This window comes from Nicotiana tabacum, chromosome 3 (genome assembly GCF_000715075.1).
Source record: "Nicotiana tabacum cultivar K326 chromosome 3, ASM71507v2, whole genome shotgun sequence".
NCBI lineage: Eukaryota > Viridiplantae > Streptophyta > Magnoliopsida > Solanales > Solanaceae > Nicotiana > Nicotiana tabacum.
The window spans coordinates 137418503-137436306 of NC_134082.1; the positions used below are offsets into that span (position 1 = coordinate 137418503).

At 37.0% G+C, this 17804-nt stretch overlaps 1 protein-coding gene and 1 long non-coding RNA gene across 2 annotated transcripts; one reads left to right on the forward strand and one right to left on the reverse strand.

Moving 5' to 3' along the window:
• Positions 1-254: 254 nt before the first annotated feature.
• LOC107810222 (uncharacterized) lies at positions 255-3345 on the reverse strand. The gene is made up of 3 exons (XR_001653584.2): positions 2986-3345; positions 2214-2343; positions 255-1327 (listed from the first exon to the last, which is right to left on the reverse strand). It is a non-coding gene; the product is annotated as an uncharacterized LOC107810222 (long non-coding RNA).
• A 5688-nt stretch (positions 3346-9033) lies between these two features.
• Positions 9034-17190, forward strand: LOC107810226 (zinc finger CCCH domain-containing protein 45-like). The gene is made up of 4 exons (XM_016634983.2): positions 9034-9376; positions 14626-14796; positions 14889-15013; positions 15105-17190. The coding sequence occupies exons 1-4, from the start codon at positions 9320-9322 to the stop codon at positions 16939-16941; spliced, it is 2190 nt and encodes a 729-aa protein (XP_016490469.2). The 5' UTR covers positions 9034-9319; the 3' UTR covers positions 16942-17190.
• The last annotated feature ends 614 nt before the right edge of the window (positions 17191-17804 follow it).

A 17804-nucleotide genomic window follows, 5' to 3' on the forward strand; every position in this document is an offset into this window, starting at 1 on the left:
AATATTAACGTGATATAATCCGTGTTTGTAACGGATGTTTTCCAATCCGTGTATTGTGTTGCAACACAATACAATAAGCAACCTAGTGCACCTCCCACAATAGTGCAAGTGTTCCTCCCACCAAGCAAGTGTATATACCACCATGTAAGTGCTTTCTCCATGATCTAGTGCTTGTTGCACCATGGAAGGGGCGGATTTCTCTCAAATAACTGCTATAAATAGAGCATAAGTTGGAGAGAAAGAAGAACACATCGGAAAAAACACTTGAAACACTCTGTATACACTTAATATACACTCTGTATACACTGGATATACACTCTGCATATACTGGATATACGCTCTGTATACACTGCGTATACACTGGAAAAACGAATTGCAATTTGATATTCTCTTCAGTAAGAATTCAACATTGGCTATACTTTGCATTCCTTCCTCTCAGAATTTCCATTCGACTTCTGAGTTGTCCTCCTTATTCTGCATTGTTTTTAACTACAAACAAAACATCCATAAGTGTGATTTGTTGCCGAACTTTGTGTTCGCTGAAACACTGGGGTTTGAAGTACCGCTACACCAGTGTGTAATTTGTTCTATCCTGGGAGGAAATAATCTATAACCTTGGGTACTAGGAGGGGATTAAATTCCTTAAGGAAACACTGTGAATTCAGTGGGCTCGAATTAATTTCTGATTTTTTATTTATATTTACGTTTATAAGCTAACGTTCTAATTTTCAGAATCATTATTTACAAGTACAGAGGAACAACAGTTTCAATCTCATAAAAGATTATAATTAAAAGTAGCTGCAAACAAAAGTATAAAGGAAGCATTTAGTATTCTCAAATGATGAAGCATCTTTTATGTTGTAGTTCTCAACTTACGTTGCCCTGCTAAAGTATGTGAATTCCTCCTTCGGATCCCATATCAGTGGCACCGTAATGCTTGTACTATAAAAATTTGACAACGTGATTAAAATAAGGCAAGATACGATGACATCAGAAATAGGTTAAAGCTTCTTATTTAGTGAATTTGCTTATGATTAACTTTTCAAGTAAACCTCCTACATGTGATTACTTTTCTTCGGTACAGTCATATGTTAAGTGCTCAAGCAATTCTTTCAATATTGATATGCTCAAATTATCAACCTCTATATTTTTCTGGCTTTAAGCCTTCATTCCCCTTTGTTGTCCATTAGCTTACCTTAAGGCAATAGCTTCAAAATGATAAGAGAACCTTTCAATATTAGCGATATCCTCAAATGAGCATTTGGTGACAATAGCTTGCTCAAACAGCTGCCAATTCCCCTAATGTAGTGAGCCTCAAGTCCATTACCTACAAAAATACATTCCTGTTCATTATAAGTATTGTAGGAGATGCCATAATAACTTAAATTTTCAGAAATTCAAGAGTCTTAAAGACGACTTGGAAACATCTGACGGAAAAAGGTCATCATCAGCCTAGAAGAGAAATAGGTAATTGTGTTAGCTTTAAATCCTATATAAGAAATAATAAATGAGAATCAAAAAAGATGATTCAAGGAGAAGATGTTGAGTTATGGCAAGTGAGTGATTAATTAATATGCTCTGCTTATTAAATATTTGAGATTTAAGCTATAATTTGTACAATTAAGTTTTGACGTTAAGTCGCAGGACTTGCGGTAGTAGTCGACTTCAAAAAGAGATAAAAATTTATCAATGGCATCTGCATCTGGTAAAGTATTCACCTTATTTAAGATGTTCATATAAGTGCTCATTCACGTCTTCATTTTGTTGTCTAGCTATAATATATTTGAACTCTTATCCCACATATTGTTACTCTGGTTGTTATCACATGGCAAGAAGGTGTATGCTTTGATAGTGAACCACATGCTAATCTTTAAGTTCTATATGCAACTGACTTTCTAAACAACTCCCAATGTAAACTAACAATGGCAAGCATACAACCTCAAACACTCAAGTTCAACTTTCTTCAAATGTTTGTGAGATTTCTGTATGCTTCCTGGATAGTATTATCTTATATCTGACTGTTACTCATTTTTTCTGATTTGGATAGTTGTGTCAGCTTTTAAAACTTTGTCTCCCAATTTGTGCGACATATTTTAGAGGTTTGAGATCAAACTTCTGATTCTAATGAAAATGGCGATAACTATGTTACATGCTTGTGCTCATAGCTAGAAGACTGTTTCAAGAGAGGTTAAGTCAATCTCTAAAGTTCTCACCTTCTTGCCCATGGCTTCAATGCTATTAGATAAATGTGTTTTTTTTTTCATTTTTACCATGCTTCGATCCAACAACAATACATCTCTTTCAATACATCATTCCTTGAACCATGTGTAAGTTGTAGAACTCCTGTGTAAAAAAGGAAAAGAAATAAAAAAAAAATTATTTAGTTGCTTTAGGCATATTATCGAGCACCTTAGCTACATTAGTATGCAAAGTGCCGCAGTGAAGTATGCACCAATGCAGAGAATTTTCATAAGATGCATTTGAACAAATAATCATATGCATGTACTTTGAGCACTTAATTTTTGACCATGTTTGAATTTATTCTCACTTTTCTCCACTCACTCCCCACTTTCCCCACTCATGTTCCCCACTCTCCCCACTTTCTCCACTCATATTCCCCACTCTCCCCAAAAATATTTCCTCCACCCACTCTTCATCATTCTCTCTGCATATAAAACACACATTAGACCTCACTTCTAAAGACAGAGATAGCAGCGGCGCACGTAGAGATAGAAAAATCAGGAGCTCCTAGACTTGGACCCCTGAAGAAACGGCGCATCCGAGGCTTGAGCTACTGCTCGATGCTTTCATCTTCTCCATTTTCGTTCCTACTCTCCTACACACTCTCCCTCATACACTAACAAACACCTAGAGATCAACTGAAAAGCATTTTTTAAAGAATTCAAAGAAAAAGTGTTCTGGGTTTTAAAGCAAAAGGTTCAAAAGCCAAAGCAAGGCTATAAAAGAAATGTTTTCCTTCTTAACTAGTTCAAAAATTGAAGTTGATATCTCTGGGTGTTCAAACTGAGGTTGGAAATCATGGTGTTTCTGCTGTTGCCGAGGAATTGACCGAGCTCTCACTGTCACAATTGTTTTCGGCTTTTCATTTAGCTTGTTTCAGTCATTTTGTTGCTGTTTGATTAGATAAGTTTGAAACCCCTTGTATTCTGTTTTCATTTTAATGATTAAAATTGTTGGTCCCTCGATTTATTCATGTGAATCTGTTTCATGACTTGGAATTCTGTTGTTGTAGTATGCCATTACCCTGTAAATCTTTTAAAAAAAATCAAAAGGGATGTTAGCTACTGGAATTATTTTTATTTTTGTTGCTGGAATTGTTAAAAGATCTGTCCAGATTTGGGATTCTACATCTATTTTGGAATATATTTGTTGTTTCAATTAATGAGAGCTTGTTAGTTTGGTAGTTTGCCGACAATCTTTCTGTTCTTCGAGCTATCTATAGGAAGATGGAAATCTGTTGTTCATGTTTGTTCTACTTTCCATTCTGCTCACTACCTAAGTAATGCACAAAAAAAAAGGATGATTGTTCTTCATTTAAATGAAATAAATCTGTGCGCCACTAAGTCATTGCAATAACATAATCATAGACGAATTTTGTTAGGAAAAAGTGTTTCGTTATAAAACAATGGTAATCATGGCTAACATCAATTCATTTGTAGAGCATTAAATGCTTAGCTATTTGTTTTCATTTGATGACGCGAAAGCTGTAGATGATTAGTCTTTATTGTTGATAATTTAGATTCTGCCAAACCAATTGTGTTGTAATATAGGAGCCAAGAACTGGTCAGCAGACTTAGCGCATTTGAGATATTTGCGTATTTTTGTGACCAGTAGTAAAATATTTGATTATCGTTAGGGAGCAGACAATTTTTGGTTCGCTTTTAGAAGTGGAATAATCTGATGGCAACTTTGTTTGCACAGTTATTGGTGCAAGTTAGTTCTCTTCTGCTTTAAAGGTCAACACGTAGGGGAATATGATCTGAATTAAAGTGACCTCTTTTGAAGGCTCTCTGAACTATAGTATATTTTTTGGGTTTGTGTATTTGGCTCTGACGAAGATGGGAGAATATTTATGACCCCGTTTGCCCATTTGGGTGGTACAAATTGCTGAACGTTTCTTTCCATTTGTAGACTGTAAGTTTAGTATTCTTTTACCTAGTGAAGAAACTTTTTTTTTTGTATCTAAGGCAACATATAATTCTATACTTCCTATGGCCCTCACAAAACTAGTTAGCTCTTATAGAAAATTTGAGGTGTGCCATTTTCATTAAATAACCCATGGACCTCGGATAATTAATAATAACTCTTTTAAATTTGAGGTGTGCCATTAATTGAATTTTCCATGGCCCTCGCAGACTTGAAAGTGTGTAGTTGTTTTAGGCGCGCAATTTAAATTAATTTCCTTAAACTCGGGTGTGCATTTTATATGACCCAAATCCAAATCTCAACAACGTTAAATAAAATGTGTCGTGGACCGCGGGTGCATTTCATGTGGCGTGGTTCAAGACGTGTGTTAGATAACGTTGAATCTTCCCAAAATTAATTAAAAGCGGCTAATAATTTTGAAATGTATCATAGGTAAAACATGTATTAAAATCTGATAATAAGCCAATTATGATAGTTTAAGCGACTGTGCTAGAACCATGGAACCCGGGGTGCCTAACACCTTCCCTCAGGTTAACAGATTCCTTATTCAGAATTACTGGTTCGCATACTTCAAAAGGAAAGTCGAATTTTTTCCTCGATTTGGGATTTTAAAATAAACCTGTGACTTGGGACACCAAAAAACAAACCATCCCAAGTGGCGACTTTGAATAAAAATAAATAAATAATCTCATTTCGAATAATATCACTTAAATTGAAAAAACTCCCTTGTGCTACCTTCGGGTGTGTAAAAAGGAAGTGTGACATGTACAGAATTCACAAGGAAACGTGAAGAAAGACCAAAAAAATTGCAACCACAAATACAAAATGGTAGACTTAATTGGAGAAAAAAGGAGAAGAAAAAGGCAATATATCCACAGAGAGCTCTAGAAGTAGAATGAAGATTTCTAAGTTAATAATATTCGAAAAATTAGAACCAAAGTATTATATGCTCACCAATCAGAAAAATAGGAACTCAGCTATACCAGGTATATCCCATCAAATTGTGCTTACACCAATAGAAATAAAGTAATACCTTGAAAAATCCAACCAACACTCATTAGAGTTAGCTTAAATTTTGGAGAATCGAAGGAGCAACAGAAGAAGAACTCGGAAGAACACCGAGAATTTATTAGTAATCCTCTTCAAAGTCGCTGATCAGTGAGAGAATATGGGTAATTATCTATGTTTACTTGGTAAAATGCACTACAAGCAGTTTATGGAGAGGACAATACACGTGTTTTACAGTACTGCAGTACATGTATTTTTATGGAGAAATGAATTTACCAATTTACCCCTGTACATATTCACAATTTAAAATAATACCTAGTAGAAAAGGCACAACTTGTATTGCTTTTTGTACAATTATTAGTGCAATGTTCATCCCTCCTTAGCCATTTAGAAATAATGGAAATATGTGCATCAAATGAATGTAAAACATGCAACTATTTGTGTGATGACCCAAAAGGTCATCACTTGATTTACAAGTAAATTCTGTATTCTAAGGCTTAAAAACCTCCTTTTATCTCACCTCGATTTGCGTGTGCAGTCCGGACGTATATCCGGAATGCTTTTATGTGAAAATTTGATGAAAATGCTAATTTGGCCATTAAAAATGGAATTTAAGTTGACTTTGGTCAATATTTTGGGTAAACGGACCCGAACCCATGATTTGACGGTCCCGGAGGGTCCGTAGAAAAGCATGGGACGGAATTGAATACCGAGGTCCCAAACTCGAGAAATAAATTTTTGAAGAAAATTGTTTAACTGGAATTTTAAGAGTTTTTGAAAATTTGAATGTATTTGAAATTGATGATATCGGGCATGTATCTTGGTTTTGGAGCCCGGTACAGGTCTTATATGGTATTTAGGTTGAGCCTACAAAATTTGGTAAGAAACGGACTTGAAATGACGTGAATCAGATCCTCGGTTGTTAAAATTTGAACTTAAGAGTTTTGAGATTTTTCTTTGATTTTAATGCTAAATTCGTGTTAAAGATGTTAATTTGGCGATTTGATTGCACGAGTAAGTCCATATGATGTTATTGAGTTAGTATGCATGTTTGGTTTGGAGTCCCGAGGGATCGGGTGAGTTTTGGATAGGTTTCGGGATATTTTTACACTTAGAAAAGTTGCAGGTTTTGCTGTCTCAGGTGCACAGAGATTTTGTTCTTCGCGTTCGCGTGGCTACACTCGCGAACGCGTAAGACAAGTTTCCTCAGGTGCCAGTTTGTTCTTCGCGAACGTGGAGCTCAGGACGCGAATACAAAGCTGGGGGGGAGTTACCCTTCGCGAACGCATTCAGGCTCTCGCGAACGTGTAGGGTTAGTAGACCTGGGGGAGGGATTTCAAATTGTTCTACGCGAACGTGGCCACCTGACCGCGAACGCGAAGGCTTGAGGAGATGAAGCTCCTCGAACGCGAGCCTTTTAATGCGAATTTGATGGCCCTATGTTCCTGACCCATCGCGAACGCGACAGGCCCATCGTGAACGCGATGAAAGCGTGCCCGGTCATTTTAAAACAGACCCCATCGCGGACAGAACTAATTTTTCTTCATATTTTCGAACTCCTAAGGCCTAGAGGCGATTTTCTTCACACAAATTCATCCCCAAAGTGCCGGTAATCAATTCTAAACTTTACTCTTTCAATTACCCAATGTTTTTCATCACTTTTTAATCAAAAATCAAAGGTTTTCATGGTAGAAATTAGGAATTTGGGTAGAGTTAGGGCTTTTTGAATAAATGGGATTTAGACCTCGTTTTGGGGTCGGATTTCGAAACTAATTGTATATTTGGGCTCGTGGGTGAACGGTTGATCGGGTTTTGGTCCGAACCTCGAGTTTTGATCAAGCGGGCCCGGGGTCAATTTTTTGACTTTTTGGGGGAAATGGTAGAAAACCTATAATTTAACATTGGGTATGAACTCCCTAGCATTTATTGATGTTGTTAAATTAATTTGGATTAGATACAAGTAATTTAGAGGCGAATTCTAAAGGAAAAGCGATGTTTGAGGCTTGAGTTGGCCGTGAAAATTCGAGGTAAGTGTTTGGTCTAACCTTAGCTTGAGGGAATAGGTGTTGTGTCTTATTTGTTATGTGCTAGTGTAGTGCGCGACGTATAGGTGTAGTGACGAGTATCTATATGTAGTTGTCAAGCATGCCTGTGGGTCTTAAATTGTAATTGTTGTGTTCTTGATAAATACTACAAATGCCTAAGTTGTTGATTCTCCATGTTGGGCAAGAATTGTGATTATTCTCGTGGTAGTTGTTTATTGTTGAGTACTGGTTCCAGTTGAGATTTTATTTGTAAAGTTAAATGTTGGTACAAGTTTGGTTATAGTTGATTCCCTTGTCGGGACGTATTTAATTCTTACTATCGGTTCCCTTGCCGGGATATGTTTATTCTTATTGTTGATTCCCTTGTCGGGATATTATTGTTTCCTTATTGATCCATTACCGGGACTCTTTGTGTTTGGTGTTGAATTGTATATTTGGATCGGGTTGCACACCGCAACAATGTTATATGGGATCGGGTTGCACGCCACAACATGGAGAAATAAGGGAGGACAGGAGGGGTCAGGTTGCACGCCGCAACAGTGATACCTGATTGGATTGGGTTGCACGCCGCAATAATAATATCTGATTGGATCGGGTTGCACGCCGCAACAGTGTTATATGATTTGGATCGGGTTGCGCGCCGCAACAATAAATGATGAAAGTGGATGCTGATATGTTATTGTTTCTTTATTCTTACTTATGCAAACCTTAAAATGTTCTTATGTTTTCTCCTGAGTTACTGTTGTTACTTGATATTTCCCTACAACATGTTCCCCTTCCCACCTTTAACTGCTAGTTTTCATTATTATTGCTTGTCGTATATGCTTAAATTGTACAGGTTTATTTGGTAGCCTCGTCACTACTTCACCGAGGTTAGGCTCGACACTTACCAGTACATGGGATCGGTTGTGTTGATACTACACTCTACACTGTGTGTAGATCCCGGTTCTGGAGCATACGGACCGTAGAGAGAGGTTGCTGCCTTCAGTCCATCAGGAGATCCGAGGTAGTCCTGCAGGCGTTCGCAGGCCCTGGCGTCCCCTTCTATATTTACATTCTGTTTTCATTTACTTCAGAGACAGATTGTATCTTTCTTTCCAGACAACTGTTTGTAGTATTAGTAGATGCTTCGTGATATTGTGACACCAGTTCTGGGTAGAGATGTACTTTGTATTTTTCGTATTTGTATTTGGCTAAGTTATCATATTTCGTCTTCCGCATGTCTTTAATTATTATTAATATTTCACTGTTGATCGCATGCTGTTTTAAAACTGTTAAAAAGGCTAAGTAAAAGGGTTAGTGAATCTATAATACTCGGCTTGCCTAGCTTTCACGAGTATGTGCCATCACGACTCCCGAAGGTGGGAAATCCGGATCGTGACAATTTGCAATTATTAATGAAATCTAGTAATGTTATACCCCTATGATTTATTCTTTGATGTTCGAGGAAGCTGGAATATAACTATGGAACAAATGTGTTTAAACTCTAGTAATATTGTATGATTTAATTTTATTTGTCTAAATTTTGAATTTTTGATGAACATAATTATGTGGTATAGCTGTATAGGTAATGATGGGAAATCGTAACAAGTAGGGGAGGTGAGTGCAAGTAGACAGCACCATAAAAATTAGGAAGATATAAATAAAATAAAATAACTACGTATGCATTCCTAAAACAAAACAAAATCTACGGATGGGTAAAGGAGAGAAAAGAAAGGAGTACGTTTCACAATCCAAAGAGAAAAAGGACTAAATTCCAAATAAATGGACGTACTACTATTTCTTTTTTATAATATAAAAAGACATGATGATGAGCTGTAAGCGCTAAACCTGAAAAGAAGTGTAACGATTTCTCCAGACTCCAGCAGCAGCAGCCATATAACAAAACTGCATCCCCGTGGCGCTTTTCAACTTCTAGGGTTTTCGCATTCTGTAGATTACTCTAATCTCAGCTTCCGACTTGTATTCTCTTAGCTTTTTTCAGAACGCAGATATAACTTGCATTAATTCTCTGGAGGCGAAAACAATTCGTTTTTATCTATAAGAAATTTGAGTGTTTTCGAATCTATTAATTAATTCATCTGATTTTAAGGGATTTCATGGAATTGAAGAAATCAAACAGGGTTTCCTGGGCTACTGGACCTAATCTTTGTCAGGTATACACCACATTACTGCACACAGTGTATTTTTAGTGCACGAAGTTTATGCCTGTTTTTGATTTCTTATTCATGAGCATTTAGTCAGTTTCAGGCTAGCCTCTGTTCGTAGATAAATAGATGATAACTAGTTTTGCTATGTTGCGTTACCTGTATTAATTTATTTTAGTTTGGCTGCCTGATGTAGTGATTTTATGTTATATGTGAGTGGCAGGATTGTAGAAAAACATTGCAATCAGTTTTAGGTGGGGTTATTCTGGACTGTAAATCTGGAAAAGGAGATTAAGGGTTTTTATAGGACTAAAGGGTAAAGAGAAGGATGAGATAAAAGTTGAAACTTTAGGGAGGTAGCAGAGGTGTAAACAAGCTGGCCCAGATACCACCATTGTCAAAAAAAAAAAAACATAGCTTTGAGGGAGAGAGTCAAAGGCCTTGAGCGATTGTTTGAGTTGTGTATTAGTGTCTTTAGGTTCCTTGAAGTGGATGTAGACAAAGGAAACTTCTGGTTTTCCGCCAAGAAGTAATGTTTTCAGCTGTTAGGTTTGTAAGGCTTAGTGGCCACTGATTTTTCTTTCGAGCTTTGACTTTGCTGTTTATCCTTTTGGTTGAAAGGCGGTCTTCATCAATATTTGCTAAAATTCAAATTTTAAGTGCCATTGTGTTTTTATAATTAGATGACACCAGAGCATGTAGTTAATAAGGCTTCTTGGTGTGTGTCTGTCTATTAGTTATCATATTGATTTATTGCTGTTAATTTGTCATTATTGCTTTGCACTAGTAATTACAAGAATTCAAGGCAAACATACATTTTTCTATACAAGTCAAAATGATTTTATTGATATTCATCCTTTTTTATATGATAGTATTTGATTGGACATGAAGTTTAACTTGCTTGGTATATTAGTGATAGTAGAAGAAATACTGTAGTAATGTTCGAAAATAAGTTTAAAAGGGAAAACAACACGTCAAAGTATAGATTTGAATAGTCTATTGACTTTGAATTTATGAAATTTGTATAAGAAATGAAATGGTTTCAAGCCTTTTAGGACGTTCCAAAATGAAAAGAGTCATGTAAATTGGGACGGTTGGAGTAATATCTGTTGACAAGATGAAAGACTGACAATATTCAATGAGAGGGAGAAAGTACTATTCGGTTTCAAGATAAAGGCTGAACTTTTCTATGCTATTGTTAAGGTAAACAGTTACCCGAAGCTCTTATATTACACATGATCAAACAATGTAAAATAAAGGTATCTAACTTGTTAAGAGGAACTTAAATTTATCTGAAGGAAGAGTGAAACAAAGAACTAATATCTAGTGGCAGACTAAAGACAGACAACATAAGGTTCGCATATTCAGAATTAGGAAAGAATGTAAATAATTTTGTTTGTAACGCCAAAGCACATGCTTAGTGCTCTGCTATTCTATAGAATATTCTTTTACGGATAAAGAAAAGGACTTATGAAAGGGAACTTACATGTATTTAAATCAACTTAAAATGTTAGAGAAGTACTATCAAGCGTCAAGGTGAATGTCGAACTCGTCCATATTATCATTCAGGTAAACAGTTACTAGAAGCTTTTTATTTATAAATTTGATCATACACGATGCTCGTTGACAAAGACCTCAGCATATTTGCTACATGTGTGGATGAAAAATAAGAAATGAGATCAACACTGGGAGGGGAGCAGGTTTATTAAAGTGATGTGTCTCTGCTGTTTCAGCCAAGAGTTTTAGAATGAGATATAAAATATTAAAAGAAAGATGCATCTTGAGGCAGATCATACCCAATATTCATTAAAAAAATCCCCATCTAGAATCACATCAATTCCCAACCCACAAGGTAGTCCCTTGAATTACATTTTGGCTGAGAACTTTTACTAAATTATGTTCTTGGTCTTATATATATTGAAGATATCAACAAGATACCTAATGAATGGTAATGCAAGGAGGGGGAAGTAACTTGATAAATGTTATTACGCTAACAAATTCCTTGCTTAAGTTCCAGAGGCGGATCTAGGATTTTTGGAACATGGGTACACCACTAAGAAAAAGAGAAAAAAGGAAGTATTAAGTGGGGATCGATCCCTAATCCTTTAGGTAAATAACTCAACACTCAACCAAGTGCACCATTTTACCTTTTTGGAGCGGAGCCAGCAGATAATATTAAATTAATTTTAGGACATATGTACATAAAATACTTAGTTTGGCGGAAAGATCAAACGTGCAATAAGGCAGTAAATCAGCCCATGTTAAGTTGGTATCAACTGAGAAGCTTCTTCAACAGGCTCTATCTTGCAAAGGTGCTTATAAATTACAGCTGCAAGAACTGTAAACATATTGTAAATGAAGGAATTGATGAGATTGATACATTATTATGATTTCCAAAGCCTAATTCCGTCAGCTTGGATACTGTCATCTCCATTGAAGTCCCAAAAATTTGGTAATTTACGTAAAAAAGCTACTGCTCGGATGCTATGTAATAACCTCAAAGTTTCAAGTAGATTACCCCAACCTCCTTACTGGTTGTCCAGTGTTCTGTGCTTAAAACTTTTTCTACACTATCATCACATTTTTTCAGTATCTCTCTACCTAAAGGATTTCTAAGAAATGTTACTCTTTCTACACTATTCATCACATTTTTTCAGTATGTCACTACCTGAAGGATTTCTAAGAAATGTTTATCCTAAAAGTTATTACAGTGGCATAAGATCTATTTTTAGCCCAAATGCCCATTCATGTTTCTAGCTTTTAATTGCACTTCAAACTCCTCCTTACTCGTGCTAAGTCAAAAAGGAAAACAAATCGGGATGAAGACTCTTGGAAGTTATGCCCCATTTCCATGACAACAACAACAACAACCACCACCTTGTATAATCCCACAAGTGGGGTTTGGGGAGGGTAGGATGCACGCAACCTTACCCTTACCCTGGAAAAGCAGAGAGACTGTTTCCGATAGACCCTCGGCTAAAGAAGGTGAAAGAAGCCCTGATAGCAAGTAATAACAAGACAAATAATTAGAAAACTAAATCGAAGATAGCAACAGAGAATATGAAAGGTAGCAAAATAATATATTTAGAAAACTAAATCCAAGGCACCAAACGAGAATATGAACGAAGTACTGCTAGCAAACTATGGAATTACCGATGGCAAGTAATAACGGAACAAGACATGCGAATATAGCAAACTAAGGAAAAAAGGGTACCGTACTAACACTAATACTATCGAACTGGAGAAGACAAAAGGAAACACACGACTACCTCTTAACCTTCTACCCTAGTCTTCATCCTCCACACCCTTCTATCTAGGGTCATGTCCTCGGTTAGCTCAAGCTGCGTCATGTCCCGCCTGATCACCTCTCCCCGAGAATTCTTTGGCCTACCTCTACCCCTCCTCTCACATCCCAAGGCCAATCTCTCATATCTCCTGACTGGGGCATCTGTGCTTCTCCTCTTAACATGCCCGAACCATCTCAACCTTGCCTCACGCATCTTTGCCTCCACAGGGGCCACTCCCACCTTGTCCCGAATAACTTCATTCCTAATTCTATCCAACCTAGTTTGTCTACACATCCATCTCAACATCCCCATTTCCATGATAATTTAGTCATATTTAAACCTAACTTTGCAGTTTTAGTTGCTAATCTGCCATGTTTGGAGAACTTCATGACATTTGATGAAAGAAAGAACCATGTAAGATTTTGCCCATCAAATGAAGATGGCTTTGGTGGAAAGAACAAAATCTTGATGTTAATCTTGTGGATTTTTTTTAAAACTCTGTTTCCCCATATAAGACCATACTACAAGGTAAATATGGAATTTATGACCAGATTTAGACATCTTGATTGAAATATTTTTTGTAATCGGACCGTTAGGGAATTTTTTCCTTGCAAAAATTTCTGAAACAATTTTATAGCTATATAGAGCAATATAAATAGAATAAATTGGTGTTGAATAATCAGAAAATTATTGACTTATGCTATATTTACTTGTCAACTGAAAAAATCGGGGAATAAATCTGCAAGTTAATCTTCTTAAGCATCATTTTCTCTTAAATATCCAAAAGAAAAAAGAAAGAAACTTTTTTTCTTCTTAAGAGAAGGAAAAGGAGCTTATTAGAGGAAAGAAGACAAAAAAGGGCAGTAATTCATTTATGCTAATTCGTGAAAAGAAAATTAAAGACAGCTGCCATATGTGGCCTTATAAATGAATTGGACAAAGAAGTGATCCAAAAATGTTATAAATGAATTGCATTCTTTTGTTTCATTTGTGGTGTAAAGAGGATTTTTAGATGATGTAAGCTCACTTTTAGATGTTATAGTATCCTTGTATGAAGAACGAGGACTCACTTTTGCTTTCCCTTTTGAACTATAGATATGGCTGCAACACTTCCCTTTTGTGCTGATACTTGTATATATAAGCTGTTACCATTCTTAAAAATAATGATCCGAAGAACAAAATTAGTGTCAGGTTAGGAGAATCAAGTGCACAAAAAAAGTATGTCGAGATTCTACTAGTGGGTCAGTCGTAGATCCGGAGATTCAAGACTCAAGAGCATGAAAAAGTTTGCTGAGAATCTTGCCATTAAATGTATTTGGACAGAAAAAGGAAAACTGAACAAAAGCACTTATTCAAGTCACTTATATAACAAAATGCAATTACTAAAATTCTTATGTTTCCTGTAATTAAAGGCATTTCAAGATCAGATGATGCTGAACCAAAGTAATGGTTATGGTGTCAGTGATCCATATCATCGTGCACTAAATAGTTCTTTTATGATTATCCCTATTATAATTTGTCAATGTCATGGTGACTTTTTTAAACGAGACCTGATTGGTAAAAGTTCATCCCTTGTTCAAGAGTCATTCTTAGTGGTCGCTGATTGTATCTTGCTAATTAAGCTTTTGAGAACCATAGCAGATCATCACAGCTACACCTAAATGTTTGAGTTGTTAATTGACAATCGTTTCCCACTTTTTGAAGGCAAAGCTAACATGAAGAAGTGGATTTTTGCCGTTACTGTATTCTTTTTAACCCCCTCACCCTCATTTTTTCAAGGAGATATTCTTAGTGTAGTATTTTGTTCATGACATGCCAGATTGACATGCTTTCAGTTTTACTTATCAAGAACGTTGATATGCTTTAGTTTTTTCCTAGTTCTCCTTGGCAATTGTGCATAATTTACCATTCATTAGGTAAAACATTTATGGGAACTCACTGGGTTTGTTGTTGTTGTTGTTGTTGCAATAGGTAAAACATTTCCTACAAGAGGATTGCCCATCAAAAGTCGGTAGGGGATCTCAACATCATCTTCAGTTTAAGCCGTCGCTTAGACCATCATTTGAAGGAAGACATTGTCCGAAGCAACCAAAAGAGAGGCTTCCTTACATACCTCTGGCTAAATGGAAGTGCCCTCCCAAGGTAATCTAAGTTTTTTATGATAGGAGGTTGCCTTTATTTGCCTGGTTTCTGTACACATTGTTGTAATAGCCCATTTATTGCTGTATTGGTAGTTTAATTTGAATGAGAGATGGTGTATGGTTGCTGGTGAAGAAAGTAAAGAAGCAGAGGCTCAGAAGCATAGGGAAAAGAGACTGCTTGAGGCTGTTTATCCTTCTCGGTCTGCAATTCCTCCCAAGTATGTAATTTTTGGACTATCTTTTAGGTTTATAGCTTTTTTGTCCCAATTTACTTGATTGTGATCCCTGGTTTCTCCTATTGGCTTATAGTCCTTCCACCTCGTCGGATCTGGACCAATTTTATGATGATAACCAAACTCAAGTGATTCCAATCATTCCCATTGAAGAAACAGCAGTTGTAGAAGGTTCGTCCCATTCAACACCATCCCAAAACATCAGCAGCAAATTGTTAGACCCATGCCTGCCTGACAGTTCATCATCATCTATCAGTATAGATACCACTCAAAAGCTACCTGCTAGTGGAAAATTGTTTTCCCAGGCTTTGTCAACCTCCAAAGATCTCAGGCTACCTCAGAGTAACTCTCCTTTTTGTGTTAGACTGCCTGTTAATGGGCAATCTGCTCCATATCTTTCAAGATGTCAAAATGTGAACAGAACTGAGCAACATCAAATTTCTCCTAAGCCACCTGCTAATCACAACCCGGTCACCCAGTTTCCATCCACATGTGAAAATCCCGAGATTCCTCAGCACCAGGCTGAAGTTTTACCAAAGTCCCTAGCTAACCACAACCCTGCTACCCAGTGTCATTCAACATATGAGAATCTGAACGCAGCTCAGTGCAAAAATCAAATTTCTCCAAAGCCACCTGCTAATGGCATCTGTGTGCCCCAATATCAATCAAATACTGAAAATCTGAGTGTCCCTCCGCGCAAAACTCAACCTTGTTCAAATCCACCTGCTAATGAAAAATCTATCCTTGAGAAGATGCCACATGGTTTTGAGGGTGATTTGATGGTTGCTGTAACCGCAGCTGTAGCTGCACTTGCAAAAAGTCAAGAGCAGGGTAGTCTGATTGATACTGACTTCTTGATTAAGCTTCTTAGCAACCCAGAACAGATACAGAAACTGATGAACGAACAGGGAGTGGCTACCAATCCTGAAACTGGTGCTGCATCTGGCTCAAAGCCTATTGTTTCTTGTAGTAACACCTCAAGGTCAACAGCTGATCCTCTGCATAAGCAGATAGCTGGTAATGATAGTCGCAAATCTGCTGTTGCTGATTCAACCGTTTTCTCTCGGTCACTGGAGGTAAGAAATACTAATGAACAAAGAGGAACTGCTGCCATGTCTAGGTCAGTGGATCTACTGGTTCCCTTGCCTAGGACAAAACCTGATAAGGTAATTAACAAGCCCATTAATGAATACCAAGCTCCCCATGCAGGATCTGGACCAATCTTTGGACCAAAGCCAATGGCAAAATCTGTGCCCTTGGCTATCTCTAAGCCTGAAACATTCGTGAAAAGTAATTTGGTTAATGAACAAAGGGCCTCTGCTCATGTAGGAACTGCAGACATTAATGGGAGTAAGCCATTAGTTCACCCCACTTCAGACCTAAATTTGGAAATGATTAAGAAACTGATTAATGAATATGGAGCACCTGACTATATAGAGGGGAAGCCCTTTGTAAATTCTGAGTTAGTTCCTTCACTGGTTTCGTCAAGGGCAAAATTTCCTGTTGCTACGCAGCCTGAGCTGCAAATAAAGTCGTATTCATCAAATACTGGCCTCACGTCCCCATTCTCCACAATGACTAATGCTGCCCCTCTACTCAAGGATATCAATTACTACAAATCCTTGATCAAGAAACATGGAGAAAATCGTGAATCTGTGGATTGCGAAATCTTACAAAATATCAATCCTTATGGTAATAGAGGACCAGAATCGTTAAAGAAGCTAAAACCAAATCAGGCCAGCCTGAATTTTCAGAAGCATTGCGTTTTCTTCAACACACCAAGGGGATGCCTAAATGGCACCACTTGCCCCTTCCTGCACGATATGTCCAAACAATGGAGGTCTGGGGAGATGTTGGAAGCTCCGGCTCCAAAGAGAATGAAGTTAGGTGGGGAACTTACTGGTAGGACATGATTCAGGAGGTATCCGTTTTCTTTAATACAGAAAACCAGTGAGAAAAGCAGTTGCACAGTTTAAACATACGCATTCCGTTTTCCTTTTCTTTGGGGAAATTTTGAAAAGCGGCCCTTTTAGACTTAGATTAGACATTTAGAATGTGAGAAAAGTTTTGATTTGAAACTTCCAAGTTGGATGAAGCGCTTCTTGCCTCAAGAATTTTTTTTTTTAACAAGTTTAATGAAGCCTTTTTTGCTTTTAGTCAAAGTTTCTGAAGCTTCAAAGATTGATGAAACTGGTTTTGGACGCAAGCTCCTGGGGGAAGCCCTAGGGTCATAATTCTGGGTATTGAAAGCTCCCAATTTCAGAGAATACTGCATGTATAGATGAGACTCCGCCTTCCCACTTGATAAAAGTGGCATGCAGAATATACCGACTTCAGAGCACCCTTAATCCTAATTTCGCATGTTGATTTACACATTATGTTAGTGGCAATTAACTAAAAAGGTTATAAAGCATTTGATGGAGGAAATTTGGTTTAAGAATCAAAAAAATTTGAATTCTTTTTGAAAGTGGTGAAAATCATATAGAATAATACTAATAATGTGATCTGATAACCATTTTAGAACTTTATAAGATGAATAAGAGTATTACATCACTCGGGGGAAAAAAGAGTATTACATGAATGGGGATAAAAGGTGCCAATATATATAAATTAAGAGAAAGAAGTGCTGTGTGGACCACCACGCAATCTTGTCGTCTTAAAATAGTGTAAAGAGTTGAGATCCAAGGGAACTTACAATTCTGAAGTTTATTTAGTTACTCGAAACTCGTCTAGACGCTACTTCGTCGTGACAATTCAAGTGCAAAGCTAGTTGACT